The sequence below is a fragment of the Leptodactylus fuscus genome, chromosome 1 (genome assembly GCF_031893055.1).
Source record: "Leptodactylus fuscus isolate aLepFus1 chromosome 1, aLepFus1.hap2, whole genome shotgun sequence".
NCBI lineage: Eukaryota > Metazoa > Chordata > Amphibia > Anura > Leptodactylidae > Leptodactylus > Leptodactylus fuscus.
Genome location: NC_134265.1, coordinates 252,365,585 through 252,393,239, shown reverse-complemented (window position 1 = coordinate 252,393,239; position 27,655 = coordinate 252,365,585). Strand labels below are relative to the sequence as shown.

The 27,655-nt window shown below is 42.3% G+C and overlaps 1 protein-coding gene across 1 annotated transcript; it reads right to left on the bottom strand.

Annotated features, from left to right (window-relative positions):
* Window positions 1–610: 610 nt before the first annotated feature.
* Window positions 611–26,030, bottom strand: LOC142217513 (NADP-dependent alcohol dehydrogenase-like). Its single transcript, XM_075285798.1, has 9 exons — window positions 25,907–26,030; window positions 22,367–22,468; window positions 19,956–20,094; window positions 13,588–13,675; window positions 12,233–12,455; window positions 10,384–10,644; window positions 7,268–7,403; window positions 5,982–6,117; window positions 611–773 (listed from the first exon to the last, which is right to left on the bottom strand). The coding sequence occupies exons 1-9, from the start codon at window positions 25,979–25,981 to the stop codon at window positions 749–751; spliced, it is 1,185 nt and encodes a 394-aa protein (XP_075141899.1). The 5' UTR covers window positions 25,982–26,030; the 3' UTR covers window positions 611–748.
* Window positions 26,031–27,655: the final 1,625 nt, after the last annotated feature.

Below are 27,655 nucleotides of genomic sequence, written 5' to 3'. Positions count from 1 at the left end.
TTTCTGATATGTTTTGAAGCAACTTATACCGCACTCAACAACACCATCTGAATACAATCTTCTAAGTAGCGTGGTTGCAGACTTCTTTAATCTTCTCAAGTATGCCATATTTAAAATAAAAAATATCAACTACATTTTATTTGTCAGAATGTATTGAATAAGTATAGCAGCTGTATATATTTTCTACCACCATGTACAGAAATCATAATACACCATAAAGTAAAAATGCATTTCTTATAGAGAATATAGAGAATAGTACCACTATATTATCTAAGATGTGGCATGCTATATACTTTTCCAGATGGAATTAATTCAGTCAACGTTAAATTTTTCAGGCTTCTGCCCTGATTCCAGAGATAGCGGTACTGTTAGTTTTGGCTACCGATATTACTGCACTGTTAAAGAGGCCGGCCTTACAGCTATGTGTCATTGCTGGGTGGTGAGGAATTCCCCCTTCACAGTACGAAACTATAGTGTGCCATCAGGTGGTCTTTCCTCACTGCTCAGTTAATGATACTGAGCTATAAGACTAGCCCCAGTTCCAGAGATATTAGCAGCCGAAACTAATGGCAATAATTATCTCTGGAACCGAGGCAGACACTTGCAAAGCTGAGTGTGCTGAATGCAGTACGGTATGTAACATGCCATATCATAGAGGACATGAAAGGTCTTTTTTGAAGTGACGTTGTAAATTCATTGAAGAAGGAAGACTCCATAGCTTGGTTCAATATTTCTCCTTGAAGTAAGATCAGTATATCATAATACTCCTGACCCTGAAACAAAAAAGATAAGGATAAACAAGAAGTTGGACATGAGCCATTTTATCATGCTTTTCATATTGCCTATACAAGGCATGAGAAGTCACAATTTTTGTTAAACCTGCATTGTTTTTGTGTAAAAAGTATCCCCTTTTACATCCCACTCACCACTTTTTAAAAAAATTTCAGTGTGTCGGGTCAGAAAACTCACAAAAATTATGGTGGAAGTTATCATCTTTACCAGTCTGATATTGTCATAGATTTCATTGCTAGAAGAAGGGACCTCTCCTTTGGTGTACAAAAATTATTGTAGCTGGAGCTTCTTAATACTTTCCCGACATCTACCGTACTATTACGGCATATATCAGGTATTTGAATATAGTGGCTTCTCAGGGCCTGATATTCGCCGGGTCTCCATATGGGAAAATTAAAATAAAGGCTGCAGCGGGAAGAGGTTAATAATTTTGGTGCATCTTGCACCAAAACACAAGTGGATTAAGACTGGAGCACAAAGCGCTAGTCTTAATAGATTGGTCCCATTATCTATCTCTGGATGTTTATTTGATAAGAGCACACAATGTTCTCAGATACATAGGCTAGGGTCATCTGAATCAAACAGAGTTTTTAATTTATGAATCTTTATCTTTGTTGCCAACATATCACTGTTTTTGCAGATGAGCCCTAGGGAGCAACAAGCATTTTGGCGCTTACCTCTCCAGAACAAAGGCAAAACTCTTGTTGCTGCAAAGAGCTAATATGCATATTGACAAAAGTAGCGATATCTCACATGATAAACCCAGCTTCTGAAACATTCTGCCTTTTTTAACCTTGGAATAGTGTACACACTTTGCAGCAATTATCCCTTTACTAGAAAGGGGTCCTCACCAAAGAATCCTCCTCTATGTCATTTGTCATAATACCGCAAATGGACAAGGGTGACAATTACAACCATTTAAATTACTAGGTTATTGCAAATTTGATAAAATTGCTTTGGCATCATAATAAATTTTATAAACCACAGAGTTGCAATATATTGTATTATACCACAACAAAGCAAGCAGAATTTTTTTTCTTTTGTGTATTGTTTATTATTGTCTAGCACATATATGTAAAATTGTATTTGGTATATTTGGAGGAGAGGTTAGTCTTTAATGTAAGTTACTCTTTTTTGAATCAAATAAGGACACATTTAAGATTTGTAGCTTATGTGTTTTTGATATGGGAGGGCATTCCTGAGTCATCTGAGACATTCATTAGACATCTGAACAAAAGTAATGATATGAGTATCATTGACAATGTCCCTCATAAAATCAGGATATAGCTCGTAATTGGATTGAAAACTGGTTAAAGGAATGTATCCAGAGAGTTGTGGTCAATGACTGCAGCTCAGACTGGTCCACTCTTATAAGTGGTGTACACCGGGGTTCAGTACTAGGTCCACTGTTATTTAACTTATTAATTAATGATATAGAAGATGGGATTAATAGTGCTGTCTCTATTTTTGCAGATGACGCCAAGCTATGTAGTACAGTATAGAGTATGTACGTAGGTTACAAGCAGACTTGGACATACTGAGTGTTTGGGCATCCACATGGCAAATGAGGTTTATTGTGCATAAATGTAAAGTTATGCATCTTGGTAAAAATTATCCACATGTAACATATGTCCTAGGGGGAGTAAAGCTGGAACAGTCACTGGAGAAGGACCTGGGAGTACTTGTAGATCATAGACTAAATAACAGCATGAAATGTCAATCAGCTGCTTCTAAGGCCATCAGAATATTGTCATGTATTAAAAGAGTGATGGATTCATGGGATAAGCCATTGGTACAGCCCATCTGAACTTTTCAGTTCAGTTCTGGGCACCAGTTCATAGAAAAGATGTCCTAGATTTGGAAAAGGCTCGAAGGAGGGCCACAAAACTGATAAGGGGCATGGAGGACCTCAGTTATGAGGAGAGACTAAAGGAGTTAATTCTGTTTAGTCTAGAGAAGAGGCATTTAAGGTGAGATATAATAAATCTGTATAAATATATAAATAGCCCATACAAGAAATATGGGGAAAAAGCCGTTCCATGCAAAATCCTCTCAAAAGACAAGGAGGCACTCCTTCCATCTGGAGATAAAATGGTTTAATCGTAAAAGCTGACAAGGCTTTGTCACTGTAAGGACTGTGAATCTGTGGAATAGCCTACCCCAGGAGTTGGTCACAGCAGTCACAGCCGACAGCTTCAAAAAAAGCTTAAATGTCTTTGAAGAGTAAAATAGCATTGATGGTTATGGAAATGTATAAACTGTCATGGTGTTTTCCATCTCCTGGTTAAACTTGATGGACATATGTCTTTCTTTCAACCATACTAACTATACGTTATCTCATCACTGATTGGAAGGACCTATATAGATCCTCCCAACAAAAGTATCCATTAAATATAAAATGTAACCTTTATTAGTTCATTAAAAACAAAAAGGTATAATAATAAAAAAGTGCAAAGGCACTTAAGGTGACTAGACACCACTGAGTCACGGTCAGTATGCTCAGAGACAATAACCTATATGGCAATTGTATAATAGGGAATACATATAGGACTCTGTCCCTACAAGCCCTATCTCCCTCAACCAGAGTATAAAGGGTGTTGCTGTTACTCGGCTGATATAAATCTTTCCACAGGCTTAGGATAAACAAAGCAGTTCCTACTCCTGGGTCCCCTGAGGCTACTGACCTATCGTCACACCAACAGAGGCACACCAGAAGCGGAGACTACAACCAGCCCAAAGTATCAGCCTACTTACGAGCCACAGCAACTAACCCTCTTACTTAAACAGCCCTACGCGTTTCGTCTTTTAGACTCTTCAGGGGCTAAAAATAGCATTGCGGCACTCAGCCGCTATCTGATGGGAGAGGAACGGTATATATTCTGACCGTCGGCAGGTCCGCATATGATATCAGCGGACTATACGTTATAACTTAAAACAAAGAGAAATAGGGAGAGATGGGTTTGTCTTTTCTTTCAAATTTAATGTAATGGTGGAGAAGATAAAAAGTATTATTATGAATAATTGGAATATGATTGAAAGGGATCCTATTTTCTGTTTTACACAAAGTTGCCATATGACAATCCTGTGTGACTTTTAGTCAAACCCAATCTCTTAAGGACATCTTGATGAGAAGTCGGATGCCTAAGAGGGAACGTGATTGGTTGAGTAAGGGTATCCCTAAAGGGAACTTAAAATGTGCTCTTTGTTATTTTTGCCATGCAAATTTGCAAAAAAGATTTGTTCAGTTAAGTGAAAAGAGCATTGTAGTTCAACGGTTTATAAATTGTTAGTCCCTGTTTGTAGTTTATGCAATTATATGTCCCTGTGGATGTTTTTATATAGGAAAACTATACAAAGCCTATATATAACAGTGAGGGAACATTTTGAGGGTTGATTTCTACTATTATGGGCAGCCCCAGATTCATTCATCATGTTCATAATATACATAGCAGTAATAAACTGTAGCAGTTTGCAGTTCATATGGCTGGAAATAGTGAATCCCTCGAAATATGGAGGGGATCCATTACTCTATCTGTTGGGTAGAGTAATGGATCTTGAAGACAAATACATTGGGAACTTTAGGTTTGAATGACTGTAATGATCTTAGAATTTGTTTGTAAAAATACTAGACGATTAAATGCACTTAAATAGTTTTTATTATATTGTTTGTGTTGCTCAGTGTATGTGTAACCATGGAAATGACTTGCGCCTCCCAGGGGCTTATGGGACACATAGTTGGGTGACTTGGATCGGAAGAAGTGTGGATATTGGAAATGGCCAATGATGCATGTAAAATACCTGCTATGAGCGGACAATAAAAGGATGGGATATTTCTATGAATCTGTTATTCCATCTGTTCAGTGCTACATTTTGTACGTATTTTTGTTTCCTATAGCAGAGCACCACAATAATATTATGGAAGCTGCTAAATGCCCATTCTCTACCACATGAGATCCATGACTAAGGGGACATTATCCCAAAACACGTAAGAGATTTTTTTATTGAATTTTTCTTTTTCATGATTTAGTAAAAGTTAAGTTTTAATTTTTGCCTCTCCTTGGCTGCTGGAAACACCATTCATTTCTATGGAGCTCTTTGGATCACAAAAATCAGTCTCCAACACGTGTGATTATTGGCTTGCCAGTTTCCACATTATTAAACTGGTATTTCAAGCAATATGAGAAAAACAGGATATTTATGCTGCCAAAAAGCGTCAAATAGTACAATGCCTTGGACAAGGTATGAAAACATTAGATATTTCAGGAAAAATGAAGCGTGATAATCTTACTGTAAAGAGCTTTGTGCCTGACTCAGAGCATAGACGGCACAGAAGGCATAATGAGGAAAGTTCCTGTACCCAAATTCATCAGTTTAAGAACAGCAGCTGCTGAAATCCTATTACAAAGCAGGAAACAGGCATTTGAAGCTGCTTATGCCTCTGGAGTCCCACAAATCTCAAGGTGTAGGATCCTCCAGAGGCTTGACGTGCATAAACCTACTCTTTGAGCACCCTAAACAGTGCTCACAAGCAGAAAAGGTTGCACTGGGTCCAGACATACATGAAGACTAATTCTGAAACAGTCTTCTTTACTGATTAGTACCGTGCAACCCTGGATGGTCTACATGGATGGAGTAGTGGATGGTTGGTAGATGGACACCATGTTCCAACAAGATGTCAGCAAGGAGATGGCGGAGTCATGTTTTGGACTGGAGAGGTCTGACTTCTATGGTGATAAAAGGAGAAAGATGTATAGTGTAGCCACCATCTTTACCTGACATCAACCCTGTTGAGAACCTTTGGAGTATCCTTAAGCAAAAGATCTATGAGAATGGGAGGCAGTTCATAGCAAAACAGTAGCTATGGGAGGCTATTTTGACACCCTACAAAGAAATTCAAGCAGAAACTATCCAAAAACTCACAAGTTCAATGGATGCAAGAATTGTGAAGGTGACATAAAGGAGTCCTATGTGACCTCTTAACGCTTCAAATTCAACAAATGACCATTCTCAGTTCTTTACAATCTATAAAATGTTTAGAAACAGTGTTGTGCACAATAATTTGGAACAGTGGACATTTGAGAAAAATATAATTTAAATATACCGCGTTCCAAATTATTATGCAAAGTATTTATCAGCCAATCTAATATCTCTCCTGTATCCATATATGTGCTTTTTTATAATGTACTTACCCTGTTCCACACTGAATTAGTTTAAATCCTTCATTGATTTGTTCCATTTTTAATGTCTTGCTGATTAAATGGTCCAGATTGATTTTTTTATCCATATAGTCTTGCACCAGTTTTGTGACATCGTTACCTTTATAACCTAGATGAAAAATATATAATTTTTCTTATTTTATACATTTAAGCCAATGTACCAATTATGCCTACTGAATAATATATCATGAAGCATAAAACAGAAATCAAGAATGGCTGAGGCTAAGGTCCCATGTAGTGAGCCACAGCCAAGAAAGCACTGCCGGAAACACAGTGGTGGAAACACATTGCAATTTATCCTGCTGCGCTTTTCACAGAAAATACTTCAATTATACCTATATAGGCTCTTGACCATGGAGCTGAAACCTTGCACATGGAATGAAAAAGTACAAAGACGGGCAACCAAAATTATTAGGGGAATGGGTGGATTGGAGTACAACGATAGATTAACAGATTAATAGTTTAATCTTTGGTACTTCCCGATTAGACACTTTTCTCTATTTCTGTGGAAATGTAATTTAAAGCCTTGTAAGTATCTGCTCACATGGTGTCCCCTCTATTAGCCACAGTGCAAAGTCACTAATAAGCAATGATATTCCCTCCGCTGGCAATGGCTTCCTGCAGCAAAATTAGCTACTTTTTCTTCAGAGAGACTTAATTTACAGAATCTCAGCTATCTGAATCTGGGTAGATTATTTAAGAAATTTCTCAGTTTATATTACAATAAAGTAGACACATTTGGCAGCTGAGATGACATCTATGTGAGGCGTCTGGTCAACCAATATGCTTCCTCCCTGAGCTTCATCTTTTCAATCATACTACAAGGGGCCCCAATAACCAGTAATCCTGCAGCATCTTGCTTCTACCTGACGTCTACTCATTGGGCACCTCTCCCTAACTCACAGAACTGAAAAGGCCCTAGCCCAAGGCAAGAACCCGACAGCAAACTACTAACAGGACCACATGACAGACAGGAAGCTACTAAAGAAAATTTATGTTTGTGATATTTTAGGAATTTTGCAAAAGAGTTTATTTGCATGTAGCTGTATGCTAGACCCCCAGCATATATGTTACTGATGGGCCCTAGGCATCCCAGTCCGACACTGATCTCATAAACTGGACCTGTGAAGATCAGTCAAATCCTACAGCATCTCCAGATTGCCTATTTTCTGAGAAACTCTTTTACTTCAAAGATGAATTATAAAAATATAAAATGGTTTAGTCCATGTGATCTCTTCTTATTTTTTTTAATATCCTACCTCCAAATATAGATCCCTTCAGTTGACGTCCAGGAAGAATCAAACCCGGATTTAGAGGAAGTACGTCCTTTGGAGATGCGACACCCAGCAGAACAGCAACACCATTGCTTAAATAAGTGCACTGAAGAGCACTCATCTAAAGAGAATACGTAGATAATTCATCATGTTAATATATTTGTAATATATTTGACCTTATAGCAGCGCTGCACCTCTAGTGAGGAGAGGAGCTTGCCTCGGGTGGCGCACGGGAGGGGGGCGGCAGTCCGGGCCATTTTTTTTTTTTTTCTTTGAACCAGTGCAGGAGAGCTGCCGCTCTCCTTGCGCTGGTTCAGATGTCTACATATCAGCGTAGGCGGCGTCATCATGCCACCTACACTGATACGTAGACGTCTGACGTCTGCTGAGAGAAGAGGATCATGGAGGCAGCAGGAGCAGCAGCAGCGCGATTGGTAAGTATAACATTTTTTTTTGTGTTATAATAGGCCGCTACCTGCTGGAGTATCTCCAGCAGGTAGCGGCCTATTTACCAACCTCCCCTACCTGATCACTGCCGCCCCCGCTTCCTATAGGCCGCGAGGCCGGCAGTGAATAGGCCCGGGCCAGGCTGCAATCCCACTGCCGCTATTATTATACTCGGGGGTCTTTTCAGATGCTATGACTAAGGGATCGTTTTTTTTGAACACCTGAAACGCGTAAGCCTTTGTATGTTATTTCTTTTACATGGCTCCATACCTATTGTTATAGGTTTTTAATTATGCTTTAGTAAAAGTTATATTTTATTATATACGGCATGCTGGAACTTTTTTTTTCTTTTGTATCTATCTTGACATCCTGAGTAGCAGTCCGGGAGTTTTTCCGTGCAGCCAGGTTTTTTTGCTCAGTGTGAATACGTTTTTATATATGGTAGAGCAGTCAGTAACACTTGTGGTGTGTTTGGACTATAATAATCGGAGCCCCAGGGGAGGTGAGAGAACATAATAAACCCTGTTACTTACCTCTCTGGGATCCGATGTTAATCCTAGCTGGCTTCGGGCCTATATGGTAATGCCCAATATAGGTTCAAAGCCTGTGCTAGCAATACCATATAGGCCGAAGCCTGCTAGGATTAAAGAGGACCTTTCATGGGTTTGGGCAAAGGCAGTTTTATATACCGCTGGAAAGCTGACAGTGCGCTGAATTCAGTGATCTGTGCCCCGGGTGAAGAGCTATCGGGGCCGGTACTGTAGCTTTTCACAGTCAGAAGGGCATTCCTGACAGTCAGTCAGGAACGTCCTTCTTCCCAGCAGCGCCTATAGTGCTGTACTGTGTGAGCGGGGAGGAACGCCCCCTCCCCTCCTGATAATACTCGTCTGTGGGCGAGCACTGTGAGCAGTGGCGTAACTACCGTGGTAGCAGCAGTAGCAGCTGCCACAGGGCCCGGGCCATTAGGGGGCCCGGTGACAGCCGCTACCGCTGCGGTTTTTTTTCAATAGGCAGTTACGGGCCCTATTCACTTGCCGATCCTGGCTGGGCCGGGATCGGCAAGTGACACCGCGGGCCCCACAAGGGCTATCATTATACTCGGGGGTCTTTGCAGACCCCCGAGTATAATGATCGGCGGACCGGAGAGGTAAGGGAACATAAAAAACTGTTACTTACCTCTCCGCGATCCTGCCAGGCCTCCGTCCTACTGCTGTCTGACGTCTCTGACGTCACATGAACCCGGCATGCTTCCCGGGTCATGTGACGTCCGACGTCATTAACGAAGGACGCGAGAGGAGGACAGCACAGCACAGGAGCCGGGGAACAGGTAAGAAGCAACAGTGTTTTTTTTTATTTTTTTTATGTTTTTATTTCCCGGGTCTCCGATTATTATACTCTGGGGTCTGAAAAGACCCCAGAGTATAATAATTGTTTATGGGTGTCCACAGAGGAACGTAATACTGTGTACAGGGGACACTATTGGGGTTAATACTGTGTGTGCAGGGGCCACTATTGGGGTTAATACTGTGTGCAAGGGACACTATTGGGGTTAATACTGTGTGTGCAGGGGACACTATTGGGGTTAATACTGTGTGTGCAGGGGACACTATTGGGGTTAATACTGTGTGTGCAGGGGACACTATTGGGGTTAATACTGTGTGCAGGGGCAAGTAAGGGACATAATAGAGTGCGGAGGAGGGGGTCGGTCGAGGTCTTCGGCGTCAGTTGGGATGGGGGGGGGGGCCCCATGTCAAAAGTTCGCCACGGGGCCCCGCCATTCCTAGTTACGCCACTGACTGTGAGCAAAGGGAGGGGGTGTTCCTCCCCGCTCACATTGCACAGCACTATAGGCGCTGCTGGGAAGAAGGACGTTTCTGACAGAGTGTCAGGAATGTCCTTCTGACTGTGAAGAGCTACAGTAGCGGCACCGATAGCTCTTCACCTGGGGCACAGATCACTGAATTCAGCGCACTGTCAGCTTTCCAGCGGTATATAGAACTGCCTTTGCCCAACCCCATGAAAGGTCCTCTTTAACACCGGATCCCAGAGAAGTGAGTAACAGTGTTTATTATGTTGTCTCATCTCCCCTGGGGCTCTGATTATTATACTCAGGGGTCTGAAAAGAGCTTGAAGGGTCCACTGTGGCCACCGTAACCTCTATTATGCCCCACAGCATCCCCCCTGCAACCTCTTTTATGCCCCACAGTCTATTGTGCCACCATGGGGCATAATATAGGCTACAGGGGCCGCTGTGAGATATCTATCTATCTATATACACATAGGGGTTGGGTGCGTGGAGAAGTGAGGAGTCAAAAATGTCTGTGTTTCAAACTTTGCAGAGTCAAGTCACAGCTGAAAGAAGTGGTCATGGCGGTCCAAAGGGAAGAGACAGTAAATGTGGGGAGATGTCTCCTGTGAGTATTACTGCATTGTATTTATTGTAATGTTCCCCCCAGGCCCCCGCCCACCCCCCGCTGTCTGAGGCGGACGATCAAAAGATGAAAGCCGTCTTTCGATCGTCCGCCTCAGGCAGCAGAGAGGCTAGGTTCACCACTGCCTTATAGAAATGTTCATGCATGACTTATGAGTATAGAACAAAGAAAGTGCTCCACAAATACTCCATAACACATACTGTAATGTTGTTATCTTCTTACCATGGTGTCAATGCGGCCTGCACATTCTATGGCAAAGTCCACTCCTCCATTAGTCATTTCAGAAATGACCTCATGAACGGGTTTATCATAATCCTTTGGGTTTATGCACTCAGTGGCTCCAAGTTGTATGGCTTTTGGATATTTATCTTTATGTGTACCTACTCCAATGATTCGTGCAGCACCTGCATCTTTGCATCCTGCTATTGCTGAAAAACCAACACCTCCCAAGCCAAAAACAGCACAGGTAGAACCCTTTGTCACCTGAAAAAAGGGAAATCATTTTAACAGATCATTTTAAACATGTAATTGAATTAGAAATGTATGTTTATAAAGTAGCATATAGAACAAGTGAGCATGTGCTCTGCATGTATCACTTCTGAGGCGTTCACACTAGCACCTGGGGTTTCCATCCTAAACCCTGGAGAAACTGGATAGGGGAAGGCTTGCCGGCGATCAGTATGCAAAGCAAACCACCAGTGTTCGTATGCAGACACTCTGCCTGGAAACCGTTTTTTTTGGATGGACACAAAGTCCTGCTTGTCCAACTTTGTGTCTGTGCAAAAATTAAAAAAATGGTTTCCAGGTGGAGAGGCAGCATTCAAAGGAATGGGTTTTAAAATTGACTGCCAGTAAGCCGTCCCCTATTCAGTTTCTCTGGGGATTAGGACGGAAACACGGCGGACGGACAAAATCTAAATAAATGAAAGCCTCCATAGCAGTTGCCTTTCTCCACTATTGTTCCTAATACCATCGGGCTCACTGATGTGTCTTTCCTTACCATTCCTCTTGGCTTAGCACAATGGTGGATTATAATGTGGGGGTTCTTGGTACCCAGGGGCTTATATTCAAACCTCCCACCAACTTTGATAGCTGCAGTGTACAATTAGAAAGGAGGACCTTTCAGCCCTGTATGTCTGCTTTTCTCTGCATATATCTGTGCTGATTCCTGACATAGATATATACAAGATATTTAAAGACCTGCAGAGTGAAGGATACCATCTGTGTCAAAAATCTGATTTGTCTGCTCTTAAAAATAAAGCGAAGGTCCTTAAAGGGGTATTCCCACGTCACATACTCACCAGTCTTCACTGCTGTAAAATCTTCTTTCTTCCTGGTTTTTTGCGTCATTTGGTGGGTGGAGTTTCACATGCAACCTGCCGTTTAGCTCCGCCCCCAAATTAGCCGCCTACGGGGCAGCTGAAGGGCCTGTGATGTCATCAAAGGTCCTCAAACAACACTATATGCACAACATTGGACTATGAAGTACAGGCAGGAGCAACTCCATTCTGTGTTACATACAGAGACTGCCTGTCTCTGCCATAAAGAACACAATTGAATTAGCTAGCCTGATAACTGGGAGAACAGAAGACGAGTTCAGAAATGAAAGCAGCTGCTCTCCTCTATCTGAGAGCAGGGAGCTAGGTCACTTTGTGCAGACACAGGAATAGCTAGAAACACAAGCTCGCTCCCGTGCACTTAGCCCCTCCTCCCTCCCCCTGAGAGCAGGCAGATACATCACTTGACTTTTGAGCAGATAAGTCAAGGGCTGTGTCAACAATGAATTGAATAAAGTAAGATAGTGGACAAACAAATCAGTTTTGCTGAAGCAGTGTATTTAGGAAAAGTCTTAAATCCACATTAAGAAGCAGTATAGATAGGATCCTTGTGATGGGACAACCCCTTTAAGTCTCCAATATCATTATCTATGCTATGACTGATAATACACACTACACTGCTAATACACAAACACATTCAGAATCATTGAGTAGAAGCCAACAGATTGTGCTCTATCAGATGTTAAATATATAAGGCATTTCATGAACAATAATTCATATATGGAAATTCTTACTTGAGCAGTGTTTATAGCTGCACCATATCCAGTTGCAAATCCACAGCCTATAAGACAAACTTCAGCTGGCGCACGGCCATCCACTTTAGCAACGCAAATATCAGACACAACAGTGTATTCGGTAAAGGTACTTGTGCTCGCATAATGATAAATTGATTTGCCTTTACAAGTAAACCTACTTGTACCATCTGCCATCAGTCCTGACTGGGTGCTTAACCCAAACCTACAGGTAAGAATATTAGAAGAAATAAATAAGTAGCTAATAATTATCTGAAGAATTGATATTGATAGAGGTATTGTAGCAAATAAAGGTAATTTATACTAAAAAGACAAATACAATTGTCTAATATACTTTGCATATTAACTCCTCTTGGATTTTAAGATCTGTGCTTGAAGTCAACAGAGGTGATGACAACCATGAGGTATTGATACAGACAACTTATTAGACAGTAATAGGATTTTTCTTTCAACAAAAAAATAAACTGCCCTCTAAGATAGCCCCAGGTATCACATTTGAAATTCTGGCATTTGGAAGTTGGAAAAAGAAATATAAGCAGTCACCGGAGTGACAATTGCCAAAGATTGTAAAAGCATTGAAATACAATTTAATATAGGTGAGTAGGCCGTGACAGGTACTTATTAAAGATAGTCTGTGAGCAGTAAATTGATTATAAACCTAATTCCAATATCTTGCGGAGGTGATTCTATAGTTTCAAAATATGCCTCTTTTACGCTAGGTTCACACTAGTGCCCGGAGTCCGTTCTGAGCTTTCCATCTTCTGCTCTCCGCCGTGAAACCGTTTTTTTTAAACCGGACACAGAGTACTGCATGTCCGACTCTGTGTCCGGTTTTAAAAAAAATGGTTTCGCGGCGGAGAGCATAAAACGCTCACGGGTGCTCACGGCCGGACTTCTTTCAAACCCATTCAAATGAATGGGTGAGAAAGAGTCCTGCAGGTTTCCGTCTCCTGCTCAGTTTTGTGCAGGAAACGGAAATGTGCATGAACGGAAATTGGGCGCAGATGTGAATGAGCCCTTATTCAGCTTTGGGGTCCAATTTTTATGTGAATCACTATTTTATTCATATAGAAATGAGGGAAAAATAGGGGCATGTCTGTTTAGATTCCAAGACAAAGCACTTCTCCTCTCATATGTATATAAATAAAATGGAAATTTACATGAAAATAGCTTCACCCTGGTGACAGACTCCCAAAAGACATACTGAAAAAATTATAGGGTAGATATGTCTTAGACACTCTTCGAAGGGCTAAAAGTGCGAATGTGCCCTAAAACAATCGTCAGTGGGCCAACACCAAATGGTAGATCAGTAAACAATTTAGATAACATGTACTTACTCAAATTTTTCACACAGGTTACAGTTTGGGGTTTTGCAACTTCTGCATGATCCACATTGTGGGACAAACAATGGGATGACTTTATCACCTATGGATTTAATAGAAGACAGTCTTAGCATACTCATGACTATTTATTGGTTATACAAGTCATTAGGTTTGTTCCTCTTTGTGTATTGTTAGTTAGACTGCACATTATATTCATTATTAATTAATGTTCAGCCCCTTTTATTTCATGATACTATTGAGTCAGAACACATTCATGGCACTGATCAATATAAAGACTCTTCAATCCTGAAGTGAGAACAAACCCCTACAAAGTGTTATTCATTATTTCAGGCTCGGTTCACACTGCATTTTGAATTAAGAACTGCATGTGCTTTTTATTTATAGTAATGAGTAGGACATTTTACTATGCCAGTATAACAGAAGTTTTCAATTTACTGCCCATTATTTCCATGCATAATGCATAGTAACATAGTAAGTACTCAAAACAAAATATCACTTAAAAGTGCAAGTATGGACAATAGACAAACAAAATGAACATGTGCTTTTCAGACATTAATAAAATCCAAACAGCCTGATATACACACTCCACATTCACTGCCAGTTGCACACACAAATGTTTATTCATCCTGCCGAACTGGAATGGGACCAGACAATCTAGAACATTTTGTGAGGTCCCACAACCACAAGAGGTCAGTCTTCTTCTCTATATAGCCTCCTCCTATAGTCTTCAGACCCTCTCTGGAGCATAAAGGATACAAGTCTGGTATGGTGAGTTGGAATTCTGATGTACCAAACATTGATAGATTTAAGCTGCAAACACATTTGAAAAATCCTTTAAAGGGGTATTCCCACGTTGCATACTCACCAGTCTTCACTGCTATAAAATCTTCTTTCTTCCTGCTTTGTTGCGTCATTGGTGGGTGGGGTTACATATGCAAAGCAAGATGACGTCGCTTCTATGCCGCTGGCCCTGCGTGCGCGCTCATAGATGGTGAGACCAGTCAGTTCCCCAGCCTTCACAACGCCAATACAGACCCGGCATCCGCCTTTCTATTACAGCAGATGCCGGGTCTGCATTGGCGGCCCCTGTGCCGGGTTAGACGCCGGCACAGGGGCCTGCGACATCGCTACGCTCCTGCCCTGCATGAAGGGGGTGAAGGGGGTGGAGGGGATGGGGGCGGAGGAGCGGAATAGCAGCATCACTCCTGCTGCTGGCTTCATGCAGGGCAGAAGCGTAGCGATGTCACAGGCACCTGTGCTGGCGTCTAACCCTCCCCGGCATCCGCCTCTCTATTACAGCGGATGCCGGGTCTGTATTGGCGTCCCCTTCCCCCCAAAGTATAAACTAACCCCCCTCCAGGCTCGCTCCCGTGCACTTAGCCCCTCCTCCCTGAGAGCAGGCAAATACATCACTTGACTTTTGACCAGATAAGTCAAAGGCTGTGTCAACAATGAATTGAATAAAGTAAGATAGTGGACAAACAAAGCAGTTTTGCTGAAGCAGTGTATTTAGGAAAAGTCTTACATTCACATTAACAAGCAATATAGATAGGATCCTTGTGATGGGACAACCCCTTTAAGATACCTCCTTCTTCTAGATCAGGGGTCCTCAAACTGCGACCCGCCATGCAGTTCTGTCTGGCCCCGCCGACAACGCCGGCAGGCGTGCATTAATAATGAAGCTCCTGGGGAGATCGGGCAGGCCATGGAGCGCACTTCACTTTACCTATTTGAGGGCACCGCTCCCGATGTCTGTGCGACCTGCTCTGCCTCCGGCCCACTGTTTAAAAAGTTTGAGGACCCCTGTGCTAGATGTAGAGATGACCTTAAGGTTTTTACATAGAGTCTGTATCAGTGGTTCTTAACCTTGTTTGAGGTACCGAACCCACCAGTTTCATATGCGCATTCACCAAACCCTTCTTTAGTGATAAATCAAATAGGATTTTTTTCCAAATTCAAGACATAGGTATATGGTTTTTTACTGGTACACAAAATGAACCGTGCACAGGGCCTAGGCTTCGATCGAACCCTGGTTAAGAACCACTGTTCTATATTATAGAATAAGTATAGTTACAACTGAATCCTGTTTCAAAAGCGGGCTGCCCAAGGCAAATATTGGTATTGTCTGTTATTTTGTGAATTGTTTTCAGAATTTTTGTCTCAGAAATCCAAATTTTCACCCAGTACCACCTTACCAACTGTGAACCATTTCACATCCTATGCACAGTGTCTGGCTAGTCGAATAACAAAAGTACAAATTTGATAGCAGAAAGCTCCTCCATCTGATCTTAGCAAAAAACAATACAGACTTGAAGAAATGATTGTTTATTCTTATGGCCTGGGTGGAAGCATCTGTCCCCAAAAAAATTAAACTAGAGAAATTCTTTACTGTGCTGGAGTTTGATAGCAATACTACTATCAAGAGTCCAGGAAACATTTTCAAAACCCCCGGTTAGGACCTCAAAAAGGAGGAGACCCTCACATTTGATCTCTTAGGCTGCTTTCACACGGAATAACGCTCTGCTCATTCTGACACGTAAACACGTGTCAGAGTGAGCGCTGTAAAACAAAATCCCTTTGACTTCAATGGGTGCCGTCTAATGCGCGCTACACATTGAAATCAATGGGTTAAAAAGCCTCCCATTGATTTCAATGTGTAGCGCGCATAAGATGGCACCAATTGAAGTCAATGGCATTCTGTTTTACAGCACTCACTCTGACACATGTTTACGTGTCAGAATGAGCAGAGCGTTACTCCGTGTGAAAGCAGCCTTAATTCATAATCAGCACCATTCTCACAGGTGAAATTTCCAGGTAGTGTATAGACTCGCTGGTCAAGGGCATGGTGGCCATATTGTTGGAAAGTCCTCATGAAGTAGGTCCAGGTCAGTAAACACCATACAGAACTTATGCATAATTAGCTAGAGGGCCCAAGCCTCTTGGGCTGTTGAATTTTCATATGTGCACCTCCCCCAGGGTTATCTGACTTGCTTGGCAGGATTTCATGATGCCAGAAAGGAAAGGAACTTCCGAACTTCCCAGTGTAAACTTCACAAATGTTATTTCTTACCAGACAGAACTCAGTACAGCAGAACGTGGACTCAGTGCATGTCACCGTTCTGTTGTATATGCTCTATAATTCATGATAAAGCTGTTCAGTTTTTGAAAATAAAATAAAATAATATTTTTTAAAAAAAGCATGCAGTTCTTAACCTAAAATCTCCATGCTACTGCAGCCTGAAATAACTACCTAGAAAGGAGGAAAAAGTATAAAAATCGACTTCTGTGAGGGTGTGAGGGGGCTTGTACATGGTTTTGTGATGCAGTACAATGCACAAGCATCATGTTATAGAACAGGAGGAGCAGAGCAAGTTAATATCTCTCTATATTATAAAAATGAATTTCTGTCTGTCTGTCTGTTCTCTATTGAAAACCAAATGACTGGACCGATCTTCACCAAATTTGGTACAGAGATACTTCAGGTATCCGGGAAGGTTTAAGACGAGACTCCAACTTGCTCGAACGTACCGTTGCTGAGATACAGCATTCCAAACACAATGCCCCCCCCTTACTAACCTGCAAGTCTTTCACTCATATTCCATATGCAATACAACACTGATATCCAAACTGAGATACACACATCAGAGGATTAGATACACAGATCAGCGCCCAGTATCACACGCCAGAGGATTACATACACGCGTCTTCACACAGTCCCGTCCCACACACCAGAGGATTAACTACACGCTTCTGCACACAGTTCCACACACTGAAGGATTAGATATGTGCGTCTGCACACGGTTTGACATGCCGAAGGATTAGATACACGCGTCTGCACACAGTACCACATGCCAAAGGGTTGGATATGCGCATCTGCACACAGTTCCACACACCAGATCATAAGATAAGTGCATCTGCATACAATACCACATGCCATAGGATTAGATACACGCGTCTACACACAGTACCACACTCCAGAGGATTAAATACGTGCATCTGCACACAGTTGTACACGCCATAGGATTAGATATACACGTCTGCACACAGTACCACATGCCGTAGGATTAGATACGCGTCTCTTCACACAATACCACACAGGGGAGAATTAGATAGGTGTGTCTGCACAGATTACCACACTTTGGAGGATTAGATACATGTCTCTGCACACAGTACAACAAGCCAGAGAATTAGATACGCGTCTCAACACACAGTACCACATGGGGAGGATTAGATACAGGCGTCTGCAGACAGTACTACACGCCATAGGATTAGATACGTGCGTCTGCACACAGTACCACATGCTGTAGGATTAGATACGCGCCTCTTCACACAATACCACACAGGGGAGGATTAGATACGTGTGTCTGCACACAATGCCACACTTTGGAGGATTAGATACATGCCTCTGCACACAGTACCACAAGCCAGAGAATTAGATATGCATCTCAGCACACAGTACCACATGGGGGAGGATTAGATACGTGCATCTGCAGACAGTACCACATGCCGTAGATTAGATACACACGTCTACACACAGTTCCACACGCCGAAGGATTATATATGCGCCTCTTCACACAATACCACACAGGGGAGAATTAGATACGTGTGTCTGCACACAGTACCACATGACCAAGGGTTAGATGTGCGCGTCTGCACACAGTTCCACACGCTGAAGGATTAGATACATGTGTCTGCACAAAGTACCACGTGGGGGAGGATTAGATACGCACCTCTACACACAATACCACACAGGGGAGGATTAGATACACACATCTGCACACAGTACCACACGGGGGAGAATTAGATATGTGCATCTGCACACAGTTCCACACGCCAGAGGATTAGAAACGCACGTCTGCACACAGTACCACATGCCGTAGTATTAGATACGCTCGTTTGCACACAGTTTCACATGCTGGAGTATTAGATACGCACGTCTGCACACAGTACCACATGGGGCAGGATTAGATACATGTCTCTGCACACAATACCACACGCCAGAGAATTACATATGCATCTCAGCACACAGTACCACACGCCAAAGGATTAGATATGTGCGTCTGCACACATTTTCACTTGCTGGAGGATTAGATACGCGCCTCTTCACACAATACCACACGGGGGAGGATTAGATATGCGCATCTGCACACAGTACCACACGCCGGAGGATTAGATATGTGCATCTGCACACAGTATTATACCAACAAGGATTAGATACTTGCGTCTAAACACTGTACTACACGGGGAAGGATTAGATACAGCTTTACTCCAGGTATCCATAACAACTGATCATAGGTTTTTCACCGATATCCAAAATGAGATACACATAATCACATGACGCTTATGGACATACACACAAACAACATACAAAATACACCAGTGCAAAATTGGACAATTCTTATGGGGCCACTACACAAACATAAAATGTAATATACCCATGCGAAGCCGGGTCCTCCTGCTAGTATAGTATATATTAATATATCATTTTATGGAAGAAGATTCAGTATAACCTGATATTTATTTATATCTTTGCTCTTTGTATGCTAAGTCAAGGGGGTCGTCCTACCCAGTGATTGACAGCTACCTGTTTTTGTCAATATGCAAATGAGTTCTGTGGAGCAATGTAAGCATTACCACTTACCTTTATGGTGCAATGATAACACCCTCATTGAGGCAAAGAACTAATTTGCATATTGAAAAAAATGATATCTCAGCATTGGAGGCAGCAATTCATAAGCTGAGAACATTATTTAACTCAGGTGACCCTAACCTATCTATCTGTTGATTGGGTTGATATGCTGGCTTCTGAACAGACTTCTAGGCTAAGGCCCCACAGGCCAAAAACGCTGTACTAAAGCTCCGTGGGAACAACCAAGGTGGAAACGCATCGCGGTTCTTCCCGCAGCACTTTGAACAGAAAGTTCACTTAGTTTTCCTCCGCGGACTTTCTGTTACCATTATATCTATGTGAAAGCCACTGGGGTTTTCGTAGATATAATTAACATGCTGTGATTTCCAAAAACGGGCATGTTCGCGCTGCAGATTTTAACACAAAGTTGGCATGGGATTCTCATGAATCCCGTCCACTTTGCTGTTACTGTTAAATGGCACCAGTTTTGCCAGCGTCTCTGCCGCAGGCAAAACCGCGGCATATCCGGCCCAAGAGGCCCCAGCCTTAGGCTATTCCTCTTGATCAGTGTCAAAATTCAGCTAAATTCACAGTGATGCACTTCTGTAGCTGGATAAACAAAGAAAAGTCGAACAAATGTAACCTATTATCATTTAATCAATGGTAATATCAAATATTTAATTAAGTAAAATATGAATATATTATCTTCAGTACAATTCTGAATACTTCTGACCTGGTTTAACTTTGGTGACTCCCTCACCCACGCTTTCCACTGTTCCAATAGCTTCATGACCCAAAATTACTGGAAACTTGGTTTGTATTATTTGGTTAAGTGCACTGTTATCAGAGCCGCAAATACCGGAAGAAATAATCTGCGTAAAATGGGAAATATAACAAATATTTAAAAAATTTAAATAATAAAAAATTTAAAGGGATTCTATCATTAAAACTCAATTTTTTCTCACTAACATGTTGGAATAGCCCTAAGAAAGGCTATTCTTCTCCTATCTTTAGATGTCTTCTCTGTGCCGCTGTTCGGTATAAATCCCGGTTTTCGTTAGTATGCAAATGAGTTCTCTCACAGCACTGGAGGCGGTCCTCAGCGCTCAAACAGCACTGGGGGAATCCCCAATGCTTACAATACCGTGTAAGCGGCCATTTTCTTGTGGCCGGCGAGCATGCGCAGTCGGCCTTGCCCTAGGCCCGAGGCCTAGAAGTTTGAAGCCTGCGCCAGAAGAAGATGCGGGAAGAGGACGTTCTTGATGAAAATGGAGGCGGCACTGGAGAGTTCTCTCACAGCATTGGGGATGCCCTCAGTGCTGTTTGAGCACTGGGGACCGCCCCCAGTGCTGTGAGAGAACTCATTTGTATACCGACGAAAACCGGGATTTATACCGAACGGGGGCACGGAGAAGACATCTAAAGGTAGGAGAAGAATAGCCTTTCTTAAGGCTATTCCGACGTGTTAGTGAGAAAAAATTGAATTTTAATGATAGGATCCTTTTAAACTCTGATATTGAAAAAACAGAATTGCCTCTCAGAAATGTCTGGTCACCCAGGAACATGTACTGCTCCAGCATCCATTCAGATACATTTTAGTGGCTTAGAGGGTGGCTCTCTGTTGTTTTTTGTGCAGGGGATCCCCAACTATGCTGGCGCACTATTACTGTAGTAGTTTCTCCACCATAGGCATAAATCGCAACCCAACATAAGTCATGCTATTACCTGCAGGGGGAAACTATTACTGTAATAGTGCCATAGTAGCACCCCCTACACACAATATAGTCTTCCACACAATATAAGCAATGCTATTAGCTGTGGGGTGCACTATTACAATAATATTGCCTCTCCCCATGTACGTAATGCTATTACCTGTTGGGAGGGGAACTATTACAGTAATAGTGCCCTAATGGCACCCCTTCCCACATAAGCAATGCTATTACCTGTGGGGAGCACTATTACAGTAATAGTGCCCTAATAGTGTCCCTCCCCACAGGTAATAGTCCCCTGCAACATAAGCAATCTTATTACCTGTAGGGGTGGGGAGCACTATTTCTGCAATAGTACCGCCCCATAGGCAATAGTCTCCCTTCTACATAAGTTGTATTAACTGCAGAGTTTAAAGATTTTCTCTAACAGGTGACAGTCTGTTCTCTTGATCAGTTATCAATGGATACGACCATGAATGCAGAAACTTTTTATGCTCTGGGACTTGTCAGGAACTCAGCCATGATTTTCTTATCATAGCTGGGTTATCAGGCAGAGACACTACATGTATCAGAAAATATCACTATAAGGAAATAATTTTCTGATCTTAGAAAGGTCCTGTATTCATGGTTGTATCCATTGGCAACTGATCAAGACAACTAGTGACCACAAGATATTTAGGGAAACTTTAAACTTTAAAACTCTGCAAAATATTTAATTACTTATATTTACAAAAAAAGTTTAACTTTTACAAATGTAAAAATGGTTATGTACATGGGAACATCTCTTTAAGTCCATTGTTGTCATCCACACAACACACCCCTGCCACTCCCACTAGAGTTAGAAAACTACAGATAACTTACTCTAATTGGGGGAACAACTGTGGTCTTAAGAACTGTATTCAATTGGCAACTGGGGAGGCGAACTATTGCCACAGTCAGTGCCACTGAAGAGTATCCTTCTTACTTATTCTGTAATTTTCCAACTGTAAACATTTTCGGCACCGATAACTCCCCACTGTCAGAATGGCGTTACTCATAGCTCAGTGTCACCACTAGACTTTAAGGAACGCCCCCTCTGACAGTACAAGGATATGTTAGAGTACAGTCAGGAGGCATTCCTTGCAGCCCAGCAATGACAGTGAGCTATGAGGAACGCCATTCTGACAGTGGGAAGATATCAGTGCCAAAATTAACACACATATAGAGAAAGCTGACAATCTGCTGAATTGAGCGCACTGTTGGCTTTCTAGCGATATATAAAACCATACATTCATGAGGACATGGAAGGTCATCTTTAAGTACCATTCCCTATTAATCTAAAAATGAAATATACCTATGAAATACTTTAATAAACAGTGTGTCACATATTGGCATATTTGCATAATGTACATTATGTCATTTTATCTATAAGACATTTCTATTGCAATTGTTTTACCTTTATTCTGACTTCATGAGCCTGTGGTGGAGCTACTTCAATCTCTTCAATGGTGAGGGGCTTACAAGGTTCCCAGGCGACAGCAGCCTTGCATTTAATAACCTTGAAAATGAAATCATTGTTTTGGATGATGTTACATATAATTATCAAGAAGAATGTTTTATAACCTATACAATTCATGATAAATTATACCAGTACACTAATCTTATGTAATACTTTGCTTAATGGACATTTACACACACATTTGCAGGCATTAGTAACTAATAGAGATGAGCGAACAGCGTTCGATCGAGTACATGTTCGATCGCATATTAGGCTGTTTGAGATGTTCGATTCGAGTCGAACACCAGGTGGCAAACTCACTAAAAATTTGATTCCCCTCCCACCTTCCCTGGCGCTTTTTTTGCATCAATAACTGCGCAGGGGAGGTGGGACAGGACCTACGACAACGGAGGCATTGAAAAAAAAATCTGAAAAAGTAATTGGCTGGCTAATTCAGGTGACCTCCAATTTATACAAACAGTGGATTTAATATCCGGTTCATATGAGACTGTGAACTATGTGACTGTGAGACAGGGATAGATGTACAGGGAGGGTTAGCTAGGGATTACCTTTATTTAGGTGGGAATGTCACTCACCCAGCTCTTTGGGGCTCTATCTGGTCGGGATCCCTGTCAGCTGGCAATATGTGCGAGCTGACTTTTTCCCATAGGAATGCATTGACCAGCGTTGATTGGCCGAATGCCATACAGGGTACAGCATTTGGCCAATCAACGCTGGTTCTGCCGGAGGCTCATCTGTGAAGAGGCGGAGTTCAAGATTAGACCAGAATGGAGACTGCTGTGGACCAATCTTAGACTCCGCCTCCTCCAGCAGAACCAGCGTTGATTGGCCGAATGCTGTACTCTGTATGGCATTTGGCCAATCAACGCTGGTCAATGCATTCCTATGTCGAGATGTAGCAGTGCTGGCCGTGAGCTCAGCTCGACTACTCCAGAGATGCAGTCAAGCTGAGCGCACGGCCAGCACTGCTACACCGGAGAACCGCTGCTACATCGGAGAACTGCTGAACCCAGCTGCACACTCAGCTTTGCTGCATCAGAGATGTAGCAGAGCTGAGTGTGCGCTGAATCCTGCTGCACACTCAGCTCTGCTGCATCTCAGAGTAGCAGTGCTGGCCGTGTGTTCAGATCGGCTCATCTCCGGAGTAGTCGAGCTGAGCGCACGGCCAGCACTGCTACATCGCCGGTATAGCAGTGCTGGCCGTGCGCTCAGATCGGCTCATCTCCGGAGTAGTCGAGCTGAGTGCACAGTCAGCACTGCTACATCTCGGCATAGGAATGCATTGACCAGCGTTGATTGGCCGAATGCCATACAGAGTACAGCATTCAGCCAATCAACATTGGTTCTGCCGGAGGAGGCGGAGTCTAAGATCGGTCCACAGCAGTCTCCATTCTGGTCTGATCTTAGACTCCGCCTCCTCACAGACAAGCCTCCGGCAGAACCAGCGTTGATTGGCCGAATGCTGTACTCTGTATGGCATTTGGCCAATCAATGTTGGTCAATGCATTCCTATGGGAAAAAGTTAGCTTGCGCATATCGCAAGCTGACAGGGATCCCACCGTAATACAGTGACTTGGGCATGTTAGATGCCCCCAGGCATGCTTCCCCTTCTATCCCAGTTGCATTCCAGGGTGTTGGCATCATTTCCTGGGGTGTCATAGTGGACTTGGTGACCCTTCTGAATTGAGTATTGGTTTCCCCCTAAACGAGTATTTATTTCCCATAGACTATAATGGGGTTCGATGTTCGATCGAACAGTCAAGTATTGAGTGACTACTCGAATCAAACTTCAAACATTTCACTGTTTACTCATCTCTAGAAACTAATAGTATATGCCAGCTACAACTCTCAGCATGTTCTCACAATCTCTAGTTTCTCATGGGCAAATATTTCAGGATTCTGTTTGTTTTGAGTTTTTGTGCCTCGGGTCCAAGATTCATTGCCTAGTCAAGCAAGTTTAGTATAAAGCACACCTTAAACTTAAAACATTGGGTATAACACTGACAGAGCTCACAGCCCTGACAAGGCAAACACAACCATGGTTATGTCAAAATGAATATGATGTTATTATACTCTGGGGTCTCTTCAGACCCCAGATTATAATATATAGAGGCCTAGGGGAAGTATAAAAAAAAAACAAAAAAAAACACTTTCCCTTATCTCTTTTGGGCCTCCCTGTGGTGTTCTGCATTTATTGGTAATGTCATGCGCCCAGGTTCACATAGTGACATGAGCATACTGAGCATCATGACGCTTAGTATGTCAATATGACCGCTGGTGGTCCAAACATAGGACTCAGCGGTGACCCGGGTGCATGAAATCCCTAGTAGAGGGAACGTGAGTATAAATGTTTTTTTTTAATTCTTTTTTCACCTCCTATGAAAAGACCCCAGAGTATAATGTGGTGGCCATTGTAGTTTGCCAAAGACGAACCTCCGTTTGGTTTAGTAGAAAAACCAACAGCTTGAAATATTCAGGTCAATCCTGGCTCTGTACGAGTCGGTTCGCCCAGCTCTATTAAGGACTTCATACATACAACATATTTTATCTAGTTAAAAAAAATACATTTCAGCCTGTTTTTAGAGCTAAACACAAGAGTATTTACAAAATTGTAGGATCTCTTTTCCTTTCTTCTTCTTCTGTTAGTTCCTCTCCTGTGCTTCAAGACTTTCACTAAAACTCCATATCTAATAACATTTGCATCAAGGTCAAGGTTAAGCGTGTATGACTATGTGATATCACAAATATAATGAAGTGCAGGCAACTTCACAATATCCTTATTACATATTAATGAAATTAGCAAAGTAGTGTAAAAGGTATCAAATCAGCTCAAATCACTGTAAGGGTGCATTCACACTGAGTAAACGCTAGCTTATTTTGTAGAGTAAAATTACACTTGTAAATTTTGCTATCCCATTGACTTCAATGATATTTTTTTACAAGTGTAAAAATACACCTGTAAAAAATACGCCTGTAAAAATACGCCTGTAAAAATACGCCTGTAAAATGTCATTGAAGTCAATGGGATAGCAAAATTTACAAGTGTAATTTTACTTTACAAAATAAGCTAGCGTTTACTCAGTGTGAATGCACCCTAAGGGTGCATGCAGACTACGTAACGCCGGGCGTGTATGAGAGCCGTACACGCCGGCATTACGGCAGACTGCCGAACACTTCCCATTCACTTCAATGGGAGCGCTCGTAAACGCCGCTGTTACGAGCGCTCCCATTGAAGTGAATGGGAAGTGTTCGGCAGTCTGCCGTAATGCCGGCGTGTACGGCTCTCATACACGCCCGGCGTTACGTAGTCTGCATGCACCCTAACATTGCAGAAGGTACAAATCTGGTAAATCTAAAACCTGGCAAATCCATTTGTTGCAATACAATAACAGAAACTACACATAAAAAGAAAGATAACTGTCTAAGAAAAAAGCATTGTGCCATCATAGGAATGTTGTAGTAGTAACAGTATCATACTTTCCCTGCGGTGCTCATGGCGGGGCTGCGGTTGCAGTGTCTGTTCTCAGTGCTCTGCATTCTGATTCTGTTCATCTTTCACTTGCTTGCATTACACTCTATTGAGTACACACGCCACTCCCTGCGATTTTTGCTCAGCTTAGTCTCAAGCACTTTGTCTTAGGCAGCTTTATAAGGTCTAACTCCTGGCTGAGGTTTTGGCAGTGTGAATACCTCCACTGTAAACAAAGTGTCATAGTGGGCTGCTCTATGACAATGAAATGTTTGCCATGAAGTTAATATTTCATTACCTGCATTATCATTGCAGGTAAACTAGTTCGTATAATATTAGTCTGATTCTGGGCTTTATGCATTGGAATGTAATAGGTCACGTAGCAAATTCTGGGTACTGTAAACTTTGCTTTATTTATTTATTTATTTTAATGTAGATTGTGAGCCGCATATAGGGATCAGAATGTATTTATTTATTTTTTTCATTTAAGTATGTCTTTGTAGAATGGGAGAAAATCCATGCAAACATGGGGAGAACATACAAACTCCTTGCAGATGTTGTTCCTGGCGGGATTCGAACTCAGGACTCCAGTGCTGCAATGCTAACCACTGAGCGACCGTGTTGCCCCTACCTTGCTTTACTTACCCACCCCAAAAAAGAATGTGCATTCATTATATAGAGTGGAAATATATATATATATATATATATATATATATATATATATATATATACACTCACCGGCCACTTTATTAGGTACACCATGCTAGTAACGGGTTGGACCCCCTTTTGCCTTCAGAACTGCCTCAATTCTTCGTGGCATAGATTCAACAAGGTGCTGGAAGCATTCCTCAGAGATTTTGGTCCATATTGACATGATGGCATCACACAGTTGCCGCAGATTTGTCGGCTGCACATCCATGATGCGAATCTCCCGTTCCACCACATCCCAAAGATGCTCTATTGGATTGAGATCTGGTGACTGTGGAGGCCATTGGAGTACAGTGAACTCATTGTCATGTTCAAGAAACCAGTCTGAGATGATTCCAGCTTTATGACATGGCATTGCATTATCCTGCTGAAAGTAGCCATCAGATGTTGGGTACATTGTGGTCGTAAAGGGATGGACATGGTCAGCAACAATACTCAGGTAGGCTTTGGCGTTGCAACGATGCTCAATTGGTACCAAGGGGCCCAAAGAGTGCCAAGAAAATATTCCCCACACCATGACACCACCACCACCAGCCTGAACCGTTGATACAAGGCAGGATGGATCCATGCTTTCATGTTGTTGACGCCAAATTCTGACCCTACCATCCGAATGTCGCAGCAGAAATCGAGACTCATCAGACCAGGCAATGTTTTTCCAATCTTTAATTGTCCAATTTCGATGAGCTTGTGCAAATTGTAGCCTCAGTTTCCTGTTCTTAGCTGAAAGGAGTGGCACCCGGTGTGGTCTTCTGCTGCTGTAGCCCATCTGCCTCAAAGTTCGACGTACTGTGCGTTCAGAGATGCTCTTCTGGCTACCTTGGTTGTAACGGGTGGCTATTTGAGTCACTGTTGCCTTTCTATCAGCTCGAACCAGTCTGGTCATTCTCCTCTGACCTCTGGCATCAACAACGCATTTCCGCCCACAGAACTGCCGCTCACTGGATGTTTTTTCTTTTTCGGACCATTCTCTGTAAACCCTAGAGATGGTTGTGCGTGAAAATCCCAGTAGATCAGCAGTTTCTGAAATACTCAGACCAGCCCTTCTGGCA

What these genes read in the sequence shown, in the direction of transcription:
- LOC142217513 (XM_075285798.1), bottom strand. Translation starts at nt 25,981, where the DNA reads ATGAACAGAATCAGAATGCAGAGCACTGAGAACAGACACTGCAACCGC. An exon ending in CCATGAGCACCGCAGGGAAA is followed by an intron (nt 22,469 to 25,906) that starts GTATGATACTGT and finishes TTCATTTTCAAG; the next exon opens with GTTATTAAATGCAAGGCTGC. An exon ending in CAGCTATAAACACTGCTCAA is followed by an intron (nt 10,645 to 12,232) that starts GTAAGAATTTCC and finishes CCCTTTTTTCAG; the next exon opens with GTGACAAAGGGTTCTACCTG.